The 20018-nt window shown below is 37.2% G+C and overlaps 1 protein-coding gene across 3 annotated transcripts in view; it reads right to left on the bottom strand.

The window, feature by feature from the left end:
- Positions 1–19657, bottom strand: part of MINDY3 (MINDY lysine 48 deubiquitinase 3) — a 95156-nt gene extending 75499 nt beyond the window's left edge. For 2 of the 3 annotated variants that reach the window (XM_089906377.1, XM_022580580.2), the window contains exons 1-4: positions 19327–19657; positions 7854–7933; positions 3967–4027; positions 2116–2289 (exon numbers count right to left, since the gene is read on the bottom strand). In XM_089906377.1, coding sequence (XP_089762503.1) covers positions 2116–2289; positions 3967–4027; positions 7854–7933; positions 19327–19420 — 409 coding nt within the window. In that variant the 5' untranslated portion in view covers positions 19421–19657. The remainder of the gene's footprint in view (positions 1–2115; positions 2290–3966; positions 4028–7853; positions 7934–19326) is intronic. The other variant, XM_022580579.2, reaches the window with a different exon arrangement.
- Positions 19658–20018: the final 361 nt, after the last annotated feature.

The raw sequence follows: 20018 nt of genomic DNA, 5'->3' as shown, positions 1-20018 counted from the left end.
AACAAGTGTGCATTACCAAAAGCCAAAACTACACACCACACAAGCCGAAATTAACGTTTGTACAGAATGTAATACTGACAAGGAGGAAAACAGTTCATGTTTAAAATTTCAGGATAAAATAAAAATTCTACCTAATCTTTTCCAAACTGTAATTGTTCTGCAGTGCCTGATTATCTGAATCATTTTACTGGGTATATACTATGAAAGTTGACATCAAGATAGTAATTTAGAGAAAAGAGGCAAGCAAAATAAAAAGCTTAGCAGGCAGGATGGTGGAAAAATATAACACAAGAAAAAGAACATAGCTGGGAATAAAGGAAGGAACAGGTAAAACAAATTGTTATATGGAATAAAAATTTTAATATAAGTTCATTTCATTGTCAACATCTAAGGTGAATTTTCAAATTTTCAGTTACCAAAACTTTTCAAATTTATACCACATTAAAAACGAATATAAAATATGGTTTCATTTCATGTCCATTTTTAAAATGAGACAAAGTAAATTGGAAAATTACTAAACTATGTTTTTTGGAGGGGAATTCAATATAATATGCCCACCTAAATTAATTACTGAAGTGCCAAAGTTAATGAATCATGAGGCCATTTAACCTAAAGCTATTTAACCTATCAACACAGAAATGTACAGCACATCCCAGGGAGCACACAGTATACTAAGATACTAATGAAAAATGTTACAAGAAAAGATCTTTCTATTTTCTTACAAATTAATACGCAGACCAGTTTTAAGCGCATATTCTTTAAAACCACTTCTAACTAGTTCAATTATTCCTATTAAAATTTTAGTATCTTAAACAACACTTTTAACCATGCTTACATGCAAGCCAGTAAAACCTGGAAAGTATTTTAAAACCAGTGTCAATGACACATTTTTTGACTATCAACCTTGTGAATACTTTCCACTTGTTTTCTTCAATTGTCATTATCAACTCTAAAAATATATTAAATTCTCTTTGAAAGGCTATGTTTGAAAGGCCTGAAAAGGAAATGCCATTCAACTGTTTAAATTTTAAAAATTCTTCCTTGCAAATGCACTATTAGTAGAATCTGCCACTGTAACTGCAAAGGTGAGAGAGAGAAGGCGCTGGCATCACAGAGATGGTTCAGCTCAAGGAGGCAATGTGCCTCACAATCCCACCAGGAAAGCCAGGTGTGCGTCTCAAGCAACTGAAATCTACTTTCTAGAAACTGGGTGTCTAGGTTCTCTAAAAACAAGTTCCGCAGAGATGATAGTTAATGGATTGCACCACAGGTAGATTAAGTCACTTATTCAATATAAGCACCTGGAACTACCAATTATCAAAAGCAACCTACTGGAAAGTTAATTCCTGCAAAGAAAACCAGAAAAGCAACTCTTTTTATCTAGTTTCTGTACCATCAGAAGTCTCCATTTTACTAGCTCATTTTGGCAGTTTTTAGGTCAACTATGTAAGAATTTTCAAATACTAAAGACCATAGAATTCTTGTGAACGAGAACAGCTGTTATTTAATTTATCTTAAAGAGAAATCTTCAAAGTATGAAAAACTTAAATGAATGCAAAATTAAAACTCATAATTAAAACTATCTTAAAATAATTCATCCATAGTAACCATGTCCAAAAAGTTCAGGAGGAAAAGAAACAACATGTAGTGAAGAAAAACGTCCCCTTTTTTACTTTAGGAAACAACTAAAGATATTTAAGACATTTTCTAATGTTAAAAAAAAAAAAAAAAATCTCCTTTTTCCCCAATACCAGAGAAAACATTAAGGTATTTGAAATGAAAGAATATAGAAACATGTTATTTAAGTTTTCTAAACGAGGGTTCCAAAGCTCAAAAGAGATTGTCATCAAGCAGAAGTTAACTAGAAATTTTACCTAAGTTTATTTTTAGAGATGTTTTTTCAAAAATGAAAGAAAAAATAAACAATGTAACATCCTCTAGTTAATTAAAATAATCAAAAGGGAAATGAAAAATACTAACAAAGCTCATGAATTAAGCTTAGGCTAAAAAAGAGACCTTATAAAATGTTTAAAGCTTTTTTCCTTTAAAATTTTCAATAGTTTTATTTAAACAAACATACAAGAAATTACTTCAGGAAATCAAAGTGTATCTTACAAGAATGGTCCACTTGGCAACTAGACTGTGCAGGACTCCCAGGAAGACCAGCAGTCTCCTCAGCCGTCTTTCCTCTTAACCATGAAGCCAAGCAGTACGGTCCAGAGTCGCTACAACAAGCACTTTCTAAGATAGCACATAAGGTGTGACAAAGGAGTTCCTTCCGCTCTCCCTCTAAAAATAACCAAAGGGTAAGTTATAACGGTTGTCTGTAGGGAAAAAAATCCTGTCATAAATAACAATATTAAGAATGCATTAATTTAATGGTGAAAATCAAGCATTTTTAGTGGAGGAAAAATCCATAAACCACTGATCTTAAACTACAGTTCAGAAAAATGTGCTTGAGGGTTAAAATGTCACCTCTGTTAAATATTTCCATTAATGAGAAAAAGAATCCTGGAAAATGCAGAATTAAACATAAGAAGAAAGAATATGCCACGTGGAATAACCTGATACTGATCGCCCCTTTCTTAGGCTGCAAATGGAGCCTTTCAGCCATGAGGATTCCTTTATTGTAGAACCAGGCCAGCGTATGGGCCTGCTGAGACCTCTGTTTTTCCCCATTTCTGAATTACTCTAACGTCTTTAATCTCCCAGTCCCACAGGGGTAAGGATAATAAGATAACACACCGTCAGCACACACAATACCACCATCCGTTACATTAGCAGAGGCCACAGCGGTTATGCTGCATAATACAGAAACCACCGATACTGTATTGCAGTGATTTGAGCATTAGACATTTACAGAAAATAGCACAAATGCACAATTTCTTCCTGAACCTTAGCCACCCTCCCCCTTTCAAGAAGTATTAATCTCCAGAAGTAGTACCATTTTCTGAAACTTTCAAACAAAGGGGATAAGATGTATACACATCCTATGTAAAATTTTATACCGAAACAAGCTTTCTCTCTCTCCTAATTAAAAGTTCTTTAAAGGCAGGAACTGTGCCATTCACCCTCTAGCCACCAGAGCGTTTACGACATTTACGACAATGCTACATAATTTTTTTTATCCATATGAATATATTTCTGTGCAAGGAATATTATAAATTTTATTAATAAAATCTTCATGTTAATAATAGTATTTTTTGAATAGTTTCTTCTCTCCTCAAATTTATTTTGCATTTTGGCTATTAATTAAAAATACATGACAGTGACACTTTTAACTCAAGTTCACAACCACTAGTAGAGTCTACCTGCACGGTTTGGAATGGAAGCTGTTTTGCCCTTATATACAAAACCACAATTATAATATATCTCACCTTCTTTCAGCGGTTACTGTGAGTTCACATAAAACTGTGCAAGTGAAGGAAATATTTTTGTAAACTGTCAAGCAGGATGCAAATGTCTGTTATTATCAGGTAGCACATACAGTTCTCTGACTTAATCATATTGCAGAAGCCACGAAAGCTTCATTTGCAATTTAATTCAGAATTACTTGAGGTATTATCTGAATTGTGTAAGGCGTTATACTAAAAGATGCAGGAATACAAAGATAATTCTGACTTTTTGCTCAAAGCTAAATAAGACAAAACAAACATAAATGACTATCCTTATAGTATGCTATCATTTAACAGTTCAGGGAAATGCCCCAAAGGATTTTTCCCTTAGTGTAATATCCTGTCTTATACCTCTTAGGAAAGACAAATTTGGAAATATACATTTTAAAATTTGGAGTCATCCATGAAACTTTCTGAGACATTTAAAAAGTAAATCTCACGAAAAAGTAACCCACTGATAGTTTACTTTTTAAGACAGATAATTTCAACTAAATTACTGCCAATGAATACTGCATGGATCATCTATAAAATAGAAGATGGAGTAAAAGTTGATAAAAGACAGCTATCATACCTTGGCAATCCCTCCAAGAAGACTTCTCAGAAGAAAACAGGAGCTTCTTCAAAAGAAATGCCTTTATACAATTAAAGCAATAATTATTAGAATGTATTATAAACATACCTTATATCATTCTTTTATTTTAAAATGGAAAATAAAACTAATTTGCACCTCCTTTCTGATCTTTTGAATAGTGCTATAAAAATTTCAAATGGCTTCCCTTCACGTTCAACAGTAACTGAGCATAAATACTTAGTCAGAATATACTACTATAAGCTTGATTCTACATCCATACAATTCTTCCTCCTTTATAATACATATTTTCTGTCAAAGAGAAAAACTGACTCAAAATAATAACCACATAACTGGAAAGTTAAAGAAATTTACTGCTCCATTCACAGAGTGAAGGCCCTTTAGACCAGGAAAAAAATCTATATTTCTCTTTGATTCCTTAGAGGAAAAGAAATCTAAATACACAAGTGGTTCTGCTCTCCTAGCTCTGATTTATGACACAAGATGACCAAGGTGTGGGTCATCACTTTGTTATAAGGAGTCCTAACTTCCCGGTTTAACTCATAAAGCTTTAAGATTCCAAAGAAAAAACAAACTCATTTCTAACCTTTCCTTAAGTGAGCCAACTATGTTACATTGGTGATTTGATAGATAGCAGTTCAGTGTGTAACAGTGTTTCCTTCTCAAAGTGTAGCTCAAGGACTATTTGCATCCTAGTCACCTGACTTGTTTATTTAAAAGGCAGATTCTGACACTCCACCTATTTTATCTCTAGGGGGCAGATTCAAGAAAAAAGAGGTTACTGTGGTGATTCTTACTCACAGGTGTTTGAAAACAGTAGTATTCAGATAAGAGGACTGCTTATAGTCAGACCTAGATTTGAATCCTGGTTTCATTACTTTACTAATTAAAAATAATAATAGCACAAACTTTAAAAGGTTGTAGTGAGGATTATATGAGATAAACTATTAATACACTTAGCACAGTACCTGGTACCTAATAAGCAATCAATTCAAAGTATTTTAACAAAAAAATAAGTAACGTTCTGTAACATTCACGTTGAAATAAAATCTACAAATACTACAACCAAGTGCTTCTGATTCCCCCCACCCACCCAATAACAAAAGCCATAAAACTAATATAACTACACTTGAAAATTTTGGAATGGTGAGGTGGGACAACCATTATTTCAACACTAATAGAACCACCATTAGCATTTTGATATACTTCCTTCCAGTCTTCCTTTCATACCTGTTTTAAATTTTATTTTAAGTGAGAAGCATAATGGGTACGTGGCTGTTTTCCACTTTTCTGTTTTCCCACACAATTCATAACTTTAACTCTTAATCTCTAAATGTCTATTCAAGCTATTAAAATTTATTTAAACATTAGTCCATGTTTAAACTACATTACTGTGCATTACGTTGTTTGCAATTTTTTTATACTATAAAATATATAATATATATAAAAATATATGTTTTATATATACATAAATATATATAAAATATATCTGGACTTGCTCTAAAAAAAGCTTCTTCTTGAATACAACCTTTTCCATATTAAGGATTATTTCTTTAGGAAAGATCCACAGAAGTACAATTATTCTCATCAAAGAATCTGCATTATCATGGTTCCAATTATAACGTAAAATTCCTTCCCTAGGTCGAAGTACCAATTTGTACTACACAGAGGTATCTGAGTATGCCAGCATCACCCTACCCTTATATGCACTGCCAATTATTTTATATCTAAAGATTAGAAAGAGTAAGCAATAGAATCTAGTTAAAGTTTTATTTGTACTTTCTTGGATTCCTAGCGAGGTTGGACATCTCGATTCTTTGGTTGTCCAGCATCATACCACCTGTCATGATTGCATACACTTGCCCGTTTCACCTCTGAGGTTTTAGTGTTTTTCTAACCAATTTGTAGTTCTCTGTGTAAGAAAGACACTGATTTATTGCTAATATTACCTCACATTTTTTTCTGAGCCTGGAACTCATCTTTTATCTTAGTTGGTAATGCATTATTTTCAGCTTTCTGTGCTTAAGTATTATATCAAGAATAAACTTGGTATATGCTACAAATGACCTAAATTCAGTTTTTCCCCTCAAATTATCAACCAGTCCTATCAGTGACACTTAGTAAACATTTTATTTCACCAAAATTTCACCAAAGAAGGATTTATATTCCTTCTTATCATGATATGTGATTAATTCTTGGTAAATTATTATATGTAATGTGGTCTACTACTGTATTATCTATCGGGTTCCATAATATGCCTATTCTTCTAGCAAAAGTGTCATGTTCTAGTTTATATAGTTTAAAAAAGTTTTAATATCTGGACTCGCACATTTCCCTTCATCACTCTTGGTAATTTAGTTTTGACTTTTACATTGAAATATTAATATAAACAAAATTCTTCTATGAATGAAAACATTTATATGACTATGAAGCTAAATTACTACCTCAAAGATACATCACGGCTTTGAACATTACAATTAACCCTTGTTACATAGCAACCCCACTTGTAAAAATAACTACCATTTTGGAAATATACTAAATTTTATAAACATGAAACTGCTGTGGTTTACTTTGATTTAACTATATTCAAAGACTTGCAATAAAGACCCTAAGGGTATTATTATTATGGTCCAAGAGGGTCTATGTTAATATAATCTAACATGCATATGAACAGGACAAGTAATCTTCAAATTCAGGTAAGATTCCTACTAGCAACCAAAATCTGTCTCAATTACTCAAAATAACAGCCTCATAACTAACTTATAGTTAAATTTTATTCTTTATACTCTGGAATCCCCAGGCAAAGCTCAAACATTCAAGTTTTTCTTAAATATTTTTTGTAAATCTACTAATGAAAAAAATGTATCAACTTTACTCTTCAAAGAAATAAAACAACGACCTACAAAGGATATATTTTAGAATGAACCATAAAGGAAAACTTTTTTTCTCCTTCAGAAAATACATTTTAAATTTAATAATGTAAGTGTATGGAGTATAAGGTTTGAGAGACAAATTTACTTTGCAGCTAACAGTGCAGGAATACATTCTTTATGCCCAATGAATAATAAATACCACATTAAATATGTATTTTCAAAATGTGCTGATTAAAACAAACAATAAATTCAAGCTTCTTTTATAACCGTTCTAAAGTTATACTCCTGTTTAGACATTGTAAATATTATAGCAAACTGAAAATTCAATTCTCCATTTTAATAACGTAATGGTTTATAGCAAATCAGCCTCTGAATTTCAAACAATGCAACACATAAAGATTCAAAATCGAATACATACGTTGAGATTCACTCTACCTTTTGCCCAAAGAAAAAATCTTTTTTTTACTTTGGGGATTCCGTTTGAAATTGGTTGCTACTAATTTTATTTTAAAGACCAAAGCTAGAGCCTAAAACAGTATATACTGTCAACTTATTTTAAAATTTGATAAAGTTTTAGGCCATGAAAATATTAATGCATCTTCAACTTTTTAGAAAAAGCATTTTTAAAGATAGAACAAATGTAAATAGTACCACTGCTACGGTGTCACTATCTTTGGCATAAAACGTTATTACTCAACAGATCACTGTATAAGAAAGATGCCATGATCATTAACTCCAAATTTTCTGAAAGTCAGAGAACACCTACTATGTTTTCTTGGAAATAAAGACAGCCAAATGGCTATTGCTGTGTAACCTACTCATGTTCTGAAATCATTTTTATTTTGGATATTTAAAGCAATTTACAAGAACAAAAGTTAAGAGGTAACTGATCATGCCTCATGATTACAGAGTACAGGTATTAGAAAACAGAAAGTAAAGCATGAAACGTTTGAACACGTGCCTCTAAGGAGTTGGTAAAGTAGCAGTCTATGTTACCTGAACGGGTGCAATAACAGCACAGGGGCCACCTTCAAACTGTTCTAATGCAGATCCCTCTGATTCACTAAACACAAACCCTAAAAATGAAAGCAAGTAGCAAAGATTAAAAATGTAATTCAAGTAGTAGCTAAAAGAAGTTTTAATGTACTTTGCTTTGAGAAAGATCACTTATCACAACAGCAAAATATCCTCAAGTCAGTCAAGTGCAGTGGTTCTTAACTTTTTGGAGGATAAAGGAGCTCTTTGAAAAAAGATATGGAACTTAGGTTCCCTGCCAAATGCACATAAACACACACACACACACACACACAATTTTGCATCCAGGGACCCCACTAAGTGGACCAGAGAGATAAAGTGTGGCCTTCAGTAAAAGGACACTAAATCTGATTTTTAAATAATTTACTGAAAGGAAGACTAGACAGTCTACATACTGAATTTAAATAGATATTTTAGGACCCTTTTCAGAAAGTATCTTTTTTAGTTTCAATCTTTGAGTCACATTCTCTAAGCTAAAAATTAAAGAACATCATACACAGTGCATGTGGCCATATTGGTTCGATCTTAATTTAAACACTACCCAACTAGCACTGACTGAGTATCTAGTACAAGTTCCCGCAGAGAGCACCGGCACACTGCAGAGAGCTTGGGGCCGGAAGTCAGAAGTGAGTTACTATCTGTATAAGCTTCAGGAAATCATTTCACCTCCCTAGGCCTCAGTGTACTTAGCTTTAAAATGATCACTTCCAATTCCAACATGCTAGGAATGTGTGAAATTTCACTAATGGTCATAATTCTGTCATTTATTTAACAAACATTTAATGACCCTGAGATACTATACCAAGCATCTACGATACATAAATGACGTGAACGACAAAGTCCTTAGTCTGGAGAAGCCAACAGTCCAGGTGAAGACAGACATCTGAACAAATAATTACTAAGATGAAGGGATAAACGAATGTTATAACAGAAGTATGAAGTGTTGAGGATACACAAAGTAGTGACTTGATCTGAGTCAAGTCATACCAGCTAACTTCAAGGCTGACCTTGAACAGAAATTTATCAGAGAGGCAAGGGTGGCAGAATGACTTTCAGGTAAAGAAAATACCTTTATTAAAGGAAAGAGGTTTCGTAAGAGCAGGACAAGTTTATGGATCAGAGGGAACGTTAATGCAGCCAAAGGGCAGTATGGAGTCACACGGGAGAGATGGGAAAGGGGAGGAGGGAGAGCTGACAGGATGTTAATACTGGGAAGGGCCACACCATGACAAGTACTAATTAAAGGAGTAATACAATCATACTGGTATTTTTTTCTTTTTTAAAGGACCAGAATGGGGAAGAGACCGTTTCAACACACCTATACAGTGCCAAACTAATAAAAGAAACTTAAGTGTGGAGGGAAGACACTATATCCAAACAGTATTTCTAAGGTAAAAATTAATATTTGATGAATATGTGCAAGTGGGGAAAGGCTTGGGACATAAGAAATTAGAACTGACTGAAGTTTCTAGCTTGAGACACTAGATAGCAGGACAGATAAGAAACAGTATGAAGCTTCCCATTCCATCCCACCTCCTCTCTCTTTACCAACTTCAATCTCTCTCTCAAACAGTATTTAAACGTATCTCACATATTTAAAAACAAACAAAAAATTCTCTTCAAGATTCTACCAAAAGGTCCTTGGTATTTACCCAAAGGAGTCGAAAACTTATGTCCACACACAAAAACCTGCACACATTGTTTACTGTACCTTTATTCCTAATTGCCAAAACTTGCAAGCAGCCAAGATGTCCTTCAGTAGGTGAATGGATAAATAGTACATATTATTCAGCATTTAAAAAATATTAGCTTGCAAGTTGTGAAAAGACATGGAGGAAACTTAATTACATATTACTAAGTGAAAGAAACCAATCTGAAAAGGCTACATACCATATGATTCTAACCATATGACAGTCTGAAAAAGGCAAAACTATGCAGACAGTAAAAAGATCGGTGGCTGCCAAGAGGAGGGGAGTGGGTGAAGGGTTGAACAGACAAGGCACAGAGGATTTTTAGGGCAGTGAAAATACTCTGATCTTATAATGATGGATACATTCCATTACACATTTGTCTCGACCCATAGGATGTGCCACACCAAGAATGAAAACTGTGGACTTTGGGTGATAATCATGAGTCCACGCAGGTTCAAAACTGTAATAACCAACGTACTACTCTGGTGGGGGACGCTGACAGTGGGGTGGGGGGCTGTGCATGTTGAGGGAGCAGGAGGTATGTGGGAAATCTCTGTATCTTGCCCACAGTTTTGCTGTGAACCTAAGATTGTTCTAAAAAGTAAAGTCTTAATTTAAAAAATCATTTGACCATAGAAACAACCACCACCACCTTCCACCCAAAACTCCAAACACCACTCTCTCAAAGCCCACCTAATTGTCTACATGCACTGTCTCAATTTCCTTACCTCCTAATTTACCCAACCCACAATAATTTGGTTTTCAACCTGTGACTGCACCAAACTCATTCTCACCAAATTCATCAATGACCAGACAGGCTATTTCTCAAGTCTTTCTTATTTCAGATGAATCTCCCAAAGAATCATCTGAAATGCTGACCACTGACTTCTGAAGATCTTTTGGCCCTTGGCTCCAGTGGTACATCTTGTTCCAAATTTTCCTTTTCTGTTTCTTCTCAGTATGAGCGGTGATCAACTCCTTCTAAATGCTAATGTTCCTCAGGTCTTGGCTTTAGAATCTTTTTTCTTTGCATTCTCCCTGTGTAATTCATCTACTCACAAGGTTTCCATTATGGGTGATAATCCCAATAGAGCTCAGATGAGAACTCCAGACACAGACAGAATCCAAATTCCTCAACATGGTCTTGCATGGTACGGCTTCTGCCTATATCTCCTCCCTCATCCTTTGCCACTCTCCTTCTTTAGGCTCTAGGCATGCTGAACTTCTTCCAGGCCCTCAAATATCCATTTTCTCTCTGGTTTCTTACATTTTGAACATGTTGTTCCCTCCGCATGAAACACCTGCTAACACTTTCTCTGAAAAAATAGGACTTATCTTTAAGGCTTCACCTTAAGGTAAGGTCCTCTTGGTTCAAGGACCCAAAACATATCTCTACCCCATTTCTAGTCCACCTTCAGGTTCAAACCACCATCATCTTTCACTTAGAACACTGTTAAGAGTTTCCAACCAGGTCCCCCCATTCTGCCCACATTCCCACTCCCACCCCACCCCTTATCTATTCACCATAGTTACCAGAGAAATATTTTAGAAACGGACATCAGGTTTTGTCACAGCCTGCAATGGCTTCTCATTGCAATTGCAGTAAAACTCCTTTTTTTCATGGCCTAAGAGACACTGTATGATCTATCAACCCCACCTTCCCTCAGCTCACTCTTACCTTCATTATCTACAGTGATCTTAGGCCCTCAGAGCATCCCAAGGTCTTTACCTGGGGTCTTGATGCTTGCTGTTCCCTCTGCACGAAATGCTCTTTTTCCTTCTCTTGTCGTATAGCTGAATCCTTCTCATCCCTAAAGACCCAGTTTAGGTATTAACTCCGCAGAGAGATATTCCTTGATAGGCCTATCTAAGTAGATCTTTCCCACCATCCCTCAGCACAACCAGTACTTATAATCATCTATAATTATATGATTGTTCACTTGTTTGTTTGTCTTGCCTTACAAGTACCTTGCCTGCTCTATTAACTTCTGTTTTCCTAGTATGTTATATAGTTAATAATCAATAAATGCTTGCTGAATTTTTGGGAGTGAAGATAATGGGGATGTTTGTTTCTAAATTCAGTCTCTAAAATGTGAAACAACAATTTGGTTGGGGAAACATGGGTCTGGAGCCCAGGGCAGGGTTTAGGATTAGAGATAGCAAGTTGAATCACCTTAAACATGGCAGTTAAAGTGAATGAGAACATGCAGAACACAGATAATGAAGCCGGTTAACATAGAAAAAAAAAAAAAAAGTGAGCAGACGCTGAATCAGCAAAGGAGATTGACAAAGACTTGAAAGGTAAGAGAAAAAACACACTGAGGTCCTAGAAAGGAAAAATCAGCAGTCACCTGTTACAAATGCTGAGTGGAATAAAAACATTAAATGAAAATACTGGATTAAGCATGTCACTGGGAACACTAATAAAAGAAATTTAGAATGCTGGGAAGAGCAGCCAAATTTTAAAGGGCTGAGTGTGATTCAGAATACAAGGAGAAAGAGAAAAGGCAAACTATTTGTTAAACAAGTGAAGGGGAAAAGGATGATGGCTTGAAGGGTAGTTGGATAAAGAATTACTATTTTACAGAGGGAAGGGCATGAGTTTAAAAGAAGGAAAAGAGTGATTAAATGGGAAAGAGAGAGTTTAAGGACTCCAAGTCCTGAAAGAACTGAGACAGTGCGGTGTGGTGGTGGTGGTCGTGGACTGAATAAAGATAGGTTCTCAAGGTGTGGTCTACAGACCCCGGGAAGTTCCAGAGACCCTTTAGGGGACCTGCTAGAGGTGAAAATCATTTTTATTATAATACTAACATATTTGCCCTTTTCACTGTGTTGATATTCACAACGATGGTACAAAATGAATAGCAGGTTACATTACTGGTGCCTTAGCACACATTAAGTGACATTAAGCTGTACCAGCAGTCACCGTACTAGGAAACACCACAGTATGCTCTCAAACACACAAAAAAGCCAATTTAACTTTAAAAAGCCCTTACTAATGCTAATCTTATTAAATCTTGACTTTGAATACAATGTACTTTAAAAAAATAGTCTGTGTGACAAAATGGGAACTACCCATAAAGCACCTCTGCTACATACCTTGAGCGATGATTGACAGATTCTCAAAGCACATGTGTAATTTTTTGAACTGTGAGCGGAACTAACAGCTTTTCTGTGGAATGCTGTTTTTACTTTGAAGAGCTACTAACAAATTATGATTATTTAGACTTTTTCTCAGAAGTGAATGAAGTGAGCCTGATACTTCAAGGAAAATAACTTGACAGTATTTCTGCCAGTGATAAATCTCAAGCTTTCAGGTAACAACTAAACTTCTGGAAAACTCAAGTCCAGCACTGTAGCTTGACAGCTTCTCAATACTCAGAGATTTTTCTGACAAGATCAGAAATAATGTGACTTTTGATATTGTATAACTATATGTGTTAACATTTAGAAGATCTGCATGAACCAGCAGACCGATAACTTCCAAATGACCAATGCACACTGTTACAAATTAACGCATGGGTAAAAGATCCAGTCAAAGTACAAGACAAACCAATGAATTTCAATTTAACAGAGGACGAAAAGTTCATTGATGTGGCTTCAGATTCTGTATTTCAAGTAACCGCTAAGAAACTACCACTTCTTGAGTTTTGGTGTAGTGTCAAAGAAGAATAGCCACAATTGTCTGAAAAGACTATTACAAGACTCCTGTATTACCAACTGCATATCTGTGTGAAGCTGGATTTTCCGCAGATACTTCAACCGAAACAACATATTGTAACATATTGAAACAACATATTGTAACATATTGTTAAGACAGAAAGGAGAAGCAAGTGGGAGAATCCACCTGTCTTCCTATGAGCTAGACACTGAAGAGGTTTTTTTTAAATGTAAAATAATGCCACAGGCCTCATTTTTTTTTTTTTTCATACTGAAGCCTGTAATAGTTTTTAAGAATGTAACAGGGCCCTGAGTTTAACAAACTTGAGAAAAAGGAAATCTTAGCAGGCTTCCAAGTTAGACATGCAGGCAAAGAGGAAGGGAAGAGATGCTGCTGATTGTGAGTGGGGGGCATGAGGGCATAGAAAATTGAGGAGAATGTTAATTCCAAAACACATAAGAAAAGCAGACAGGATAAAGAACTAAGAGATACTAAGGGCTCAGCTAAGGTTTAATTCCTACATGTGTATTGATGCTGACCACAATTTTCCCCAGCAACACACGCCACCACCTTGGGAGAAACAGAATAGAGGATAAGAAAAATGCAGGATAAGAAATAGGTATGGTGGATGGGGCAAATTTAATACGGACAAATGAGAACTGAGGGTGTTGGTTATCACATCAAGACAACCAAATCTGAGAGCCAATCTAGAAACAAGAGGTGAAGCCAAGGGGCCTCTGCTCTTCGTCTACCTCTTCTACTGGGAAGAAAGGGTCATTGGTGTTGGGCCTAAGTGCAGAGGTGAAACTAGGCTCTTTCAAACTTCCAGCGTATGTGATAAACAGGTCTCAGTAATGGATTCTTGCCTTCCTTAAAATGACTAATAATGTACCTCAATTTTCAAGATCCATGGGTGGGGCTTTTAGATGGAAATGCATTCTGATAAGTTGCTTTTGTACTTTAGAGATAAAAACCCCAGGGAGAGAATTCTAGGCAGATCTGCTTTATGCCAAATTCCGTTTAATTACAGTATATATGCTTGAGTGCGTTATTTGATAATGAACAAACGCTCTTAGAGGTTAAAAATGAAATAAAGTTAGGCAAATGGAAATTATTCTATCCTAAAACAGGATAACGCTAAGTAGGCACCCCCTTTTACAATAAGGTTTCACTTGAGCTTGAATTGTTTAGGGTAGTTATTTTTCTTGTCAAGTGTTCTCATATGCATCTTATTTCCTAGTTTTAAGAGGAATTAACTTATCACAAAATGGCTGTTTTCCTAATTAGATCTGAAATAGGCCATCTAAACTTAAATATACGATTTTGTATCACATTCCACAGCACCACAGACACAGAAGTCTTTCTCAGTTCTACAGCTCATAACTAATTTAAACCTGAGTCATGAACCTCTTTGCAATTTCCCAGTCTTTTATTTTCATATGACTGACTTACATTATTCAAACCAGTTTGACAACTACTGCCTCTATAGTTCTAGCCTTCCATGTTAACAAAAGGCCACAGAAAGACTTCATTTGTCATTATATGTCAGATAATACTGGTTGAGTGGAATCTGAACTGAGCCTTAGTTTCCTCATCTACAAAAGGAGGATAACTATTGATACATTTATCCTTTGCTACCTCTTGGGGTTGCTGTAAGTAAGATTTTCAAAACCTGTAAAGCCTAATACAGATGTAAGGTATTATGATAGATGCGTTGAGCTGAAAAACACATTATGTACTCAAAAGTACCAAGAAATTAACTTTGTCACATAAGCTTCCAAATTGTGAGTTTAAAAAAATTGGTTTTTAGGTGACATATGATGTAGGTAGGTGGGAGAAAGTAAAACCTATATTTGAAATAAAAGGATTCCATCAACAACAAAATCTCTGAAATGATATGACCCACAATATTAATTTACCTTCACTCTGGAAGACAAATTAACGATACTGGCATATCATTTTAGTACTTTGGTAAAATGTTAAATCACATTATAATAGACATCATACTTTTGGACTTTAATCCAAACGCTTTAACTCCTGCATACAATTTATGCTTATATTTTAACTGATCCCTCACTTTTCCAAAGTTACTTAGAATCTTTTTTTTTTCATATTACATAACAAAAATTGTCCTATACTGGAAAGTCCAAAAGTCTAATTTCAATCCACTACAGCTCCCTCCCCATCTCCACCCCAAAACACCACTGAACTGCTGTAAACTGACAAATTGGGTTTCTCTTCTAGCTAATCTTTAGGTGAAACAACGAAGTAACTTAAAACTTGAAGGAAGGGGGCCAAGAAAAGGAAAAAATGGGTTCTCAGAGTTTATAATTTAGACCAGGGTTGGCCTGTTTTTTAAATGCAGTTTTGGAACACAGCCATGCCCTTATTATCCAGGGCTGCTTTTGCTGCAATGGCAGAGATGAGACAGAGACAATAGAGGCACTGGCCCTTTAAAGAAAACATTTGCCAAACACTGGCTAGACAATCAGTACTGAAAAGAAAACAAATTCTCAATATGTCAAAATGTTTGCCTTTGTAATAAGATTAACACTTACTTTTGTTAGATCTAGATGACTCTTATTTTGCTTCTGCTGGGATGAGGTCAATGTGACCACTTCCTACTATCCTGGTCTAAGCCATGGTCTTTTACCCTCGGATTACTGCAACTGTCTCTCATTTGGTCTTGCTGTCTCACTCAATACACTACTGTCTATCCTCAAACTTAGCAGTCAGATCAGCCCTTTAAAAACCTGTCCTGTCATGTCTGTCCTCTGCTCCAAACCTTCCAATGACCTCTCATCTCATTTAGAAGAAAAACCAAAGTTCTTACAACGGCCTATAAAATCTTAGTGATTTGGGCCATATTATTTCTTACACCATCTTTATCACTGTCCCGTTCCCTCATTCCCTCTCCAGCCAAACTAACCTCCTTCCTGTTCCTTGAACAAAAAGCCAGACGTATTCTGCATAAGTCATTAAGTCTTTTACGATGGCCATCCTCACTGCCTGGAACACTCTTCAGATACCTGCATGACTAACTCAGTTACTTCAATAGTCTGCTCAAATCTCACCTTAAAATGAGGCCCGTCCAGGCTACTTCACCCTGTAATTCCTTATTTCTCTACCTTCTAGTATATATGCTTAACTTATGCTATATTATGTCTATCATTTGTCTTCCCTCCCACCCTATCAAGTCTAGGTCTGGAACACTGGTCAGTTTGTGGGAGAAGGGAAAGAAGGATAAATGTGCTTACAAATAAGGAGGTAGAAAATATACGCTTTTCTTTAAAAAGTATTATAGGCAATTGAGCAGGAGGGAAGCAGGCAGGAGTAGGGAGTAAATTTCCAAGTTAAAAAACAAAACAACTTCAAAGCTTTAAATAATGTGACTTATTGCCTTTAAACTAAAAACTGTTAAAAAAAAAACACAAAAAACCAAACCAAAACCCTATTTTTTTCTTCTCTTAAGAAAAAGTATTTGCAGAAGAGAATTATCTAAAACTGTCAAATCAATTTTAAACGAACAAAAAAATATTATATGCCACTCTTGCACTTACTGCTTTAACATATTATCTAAAACTGCCGTAGCAATTAAAAGAGAGAAAAACAAACAAAAAACCCAACTGCTGCGGCTGTTTAACATATCAAAGGAATTTAACACGACCAATTAACATGACCATTTAACATGACCAATCAATAAACGGAATATCCCTGGACATAGTTCTGTCTCTTTACCCCAAACACCTCACACCTATAACTTGCTTCCAAAAGACTAATGAGATTACAGCTGTCAATTCAAAGCACAGATAGATGATGAAATAAAGCCAAAGCTGATGTCACAGTACGAACACAGTAAGGCAAGCGCAGCAAAGCAGTGTCCTGTGCCCGTTCCCACAATCCCAAGTCACGGCCACAGCAATCGTCAGCAATGGTCTCTGCCTCCTCTAAGAATGGATAAATGAATACAAAGTTAACACAGCAAGATCGATGACAACATCCCTCTGAGTCAGAGGTGACAACTTAAAAGTACATATTTGGTTGCCTTAAAAATCATGATCAGTTTAAGACCTTGAAGAATTACGTAGCCACAATACAACCGCACTCTCTGTAGAGCAATAAATAATCCTTTATTTTGAAATGGTATTGATTGAACAAATCTTGTAAAGGAACTTCTGTATGACTACAAGGTGGCAGAGCATTCTCATATGTCATTACGAAGTTCTCCTTTAGTGATTATCCATCAAATTAACAATAACTTCTTGCAACTGCCAGGGCATGGCCAGAGAGCAAACTTCGGCTTGGTTTACAATTAAACACTTTTTAAATCAAGCTACCCCTTTCTGAGCATTTACTCCATGTCAGATATTGTGCTAAGCGCCTAAACGAATTCACCTGCCTTTAATCCTCACAACAACCCTGTAAGATTGGCACTACTATTATCTGCACTCTACAGAGAAGGAAACTGAGGCTTAAGTAAGCTAAAAACCTTGAACCTAGAACCCAAGTATGCCTATTCCAAAGCCTGTTCTTAACCATTATTAGAACTGCCTCTCTGAATTCTCCTTGCCTCTGCATCACAGTACTAAAATAAATGAGGCTGAATATCACCTTATTCTGTGTTGTATTACTAATTAATTAACAGGAAGGAAAACTTCTCAATCCTTCACAGTCTTGCGTACTTTAGGGCTGTTCACTATTAGGATAAATAAGACAAACTGGAAAATAAATTTTAAAATCTGCAAATGTGGATGTCCAACATTTCAGAAAATATTAGTTAAGCGACATAATTAAATCTGTAAAAAAAAAAAAAAGCCAAACTAATTACATGCCTGGTTGAGCCACACAAAGGAAAACAACAAAGACGGCTGAATTAGGAAATGGGAGAGTTGGAATTCGTTCCCAGTTCTATCAATTTGTGCAACTTTGGCCTGGTCATTTAACCCTTCATAACTCATTTTTCTCATCTTCAGAACAAGAGTAATGGACTAAATAACCTACCTGGCTGTAATATATTACGATTCTAATTTTACCAGCTCTTACCAGTATCTGGGAGGAAGGAAGTTAAACCCTGAACTTTTGTTACTAAATACACATTACGAAGGACTTAGATTTACTATGCTAAACTTCCCCCAAACCCTCTGAGAATCGGTATTTTCTAAATGAATATTTTAATAACAAAATGTTTCAGTAACAGTACTAACTAGCTATTATTTGTGTGCTTGGGATGTTTTACATACGTCCATTACTCATCCTCCTGACTCCAAACACTATGCTCTTAACCTCAACCTCACCATTGTCCCTTTTAAGTCACCTGAAGTAATATGCTCGTTGTGTTTTAATACTGAAACTTACGAGTTAGGGATCATCACTAATAAATATAAATAGATGGTGTTTTTTCATTTCACAATTACTCGCAGTATTAACAAAACTTCTTATATAACTCAAAAGCCTGTCTGGGTAATTAGATCGGCCCAGGAAGTCCTATGGGCCATATTCCTTTGAACTGGAACAGATACCACACCACCTCAAAACCGGGGACACTTCGGGTCAAGGGAACAAACACTCTGCAGCCGCAACATTACATTTCTGCACCGAGTACCACGCCTAACCCCGCCTAACTGAAATACAAGCAACACAATCGCTTTCTGGAATTAACCACTGCGACTTTCACGTGGACTTCCCTCTCTCCAAAATGAGACCAAACGACCAGACTCGTTAGTGGGTAAAGATCCAGGCGGCCGGAGCCCTGCTGGAGGAACGGACGCCGGGGCACAGGGCACACCTTCAGTGTCACCCGCTGCAGCCCGGCAGCCACCCCCTCCTCCTCTCCAACCCAAAGGCAGCCCAGGGAGTGGCAGGGGCGCCTCGGGTCTTTGGCGGCCCGCTGGCACCGTTCACCTACTTAGCCTCTAACCCTCAAGACAGGGAGGGCTTTTCTAGAAGTCCCGTTTCTGGGCTGAGCAGGGGAACCGGGACGGAGTGCGGGGCACGCGAGCGGGGTGGCGCGAGAGGCGTCACGGCTCGACTCTCGCGGGGCTAAAGGAAGCGGCGGCCGGAAGCCAGAGTCCAGCCAGGGTACCTTGCGTCCAGCGGCAGAAGATGGTGTCAGAGAGACCGGGGCTGCTCTTGGCGCCCCACACCAGCTCCATCAGCTCTTTAGTCAGTTCGGACATGATGGGGTACCGGCGAGCGGGTCTTGGCTTTCCGGACTCCTGCCCCGGCACATGGGGAAGGGGCGGCTTCGGAGACCGGCGTGGCGGGACGGCAGCGGCAAACGAGCTGGAAGGTTAGACGCAAGGAAGGCAACAGGAGAGAGACCTACTTGCAGGGACCGAGCCTGTCAAGCCCGCTCGGAGCCGCAGCGAGGAGTTTCCCGCACCGGAAGTACTAGGGCCACTTCCGGCTTCTCTTTCACTACCGCCCCCAAGGCCGGAGGGCCAGGCGGCGCCTCCCCGGAAGCGGAAGTGGGGGGGCGGTGTTGGGAAGATCCGAGGGCGGCTTGGCGAGCACCTGGCGGTTTCTGAGCTCAGTCCCAGGGGCCGATGGTGCGGTGGCGTCTTTTGTGTTGGGAGAAGCGTCGGGTCCCGTGGGCGCTGGCACATTCCTACACCTGGAGTACCCCCTTCCTGTCCGCGCTGCTTTGGCCTTAGCTGGGGTGTCTGAGGCCCAAGCCCTAGGGCCCAGGAACATGGCCTATACCTTAAAATGTGTAATATTAATTCTGCCAAACCAGAGCTTTGAGATGATGGTTGAATCTCCAGGAGGAAACAT

Source organism: Delphinapterus leucas, chromosome 2, assembly GCF_059928025.1.
Source record: "Delphinapterus leucas isolate spDelLeu-1000000601 "Yukka" chromosome 2, BTC_Dleu_Yukka2, whole genome shotgun sequence".
Classification (NCBI taxonomy): domain Eukaryota; kingdom Metazoa; phylum Chordata; class Mammalia; order Artiodactyla; family Monodontidae; genus Delphinapterus; species Delphinapterus leucas.
The sequence above is the reverse complement of the archived record's forward strand: the minus strand, read 5'-3'. Positions and strand labels throughout refer to the sequence as shown.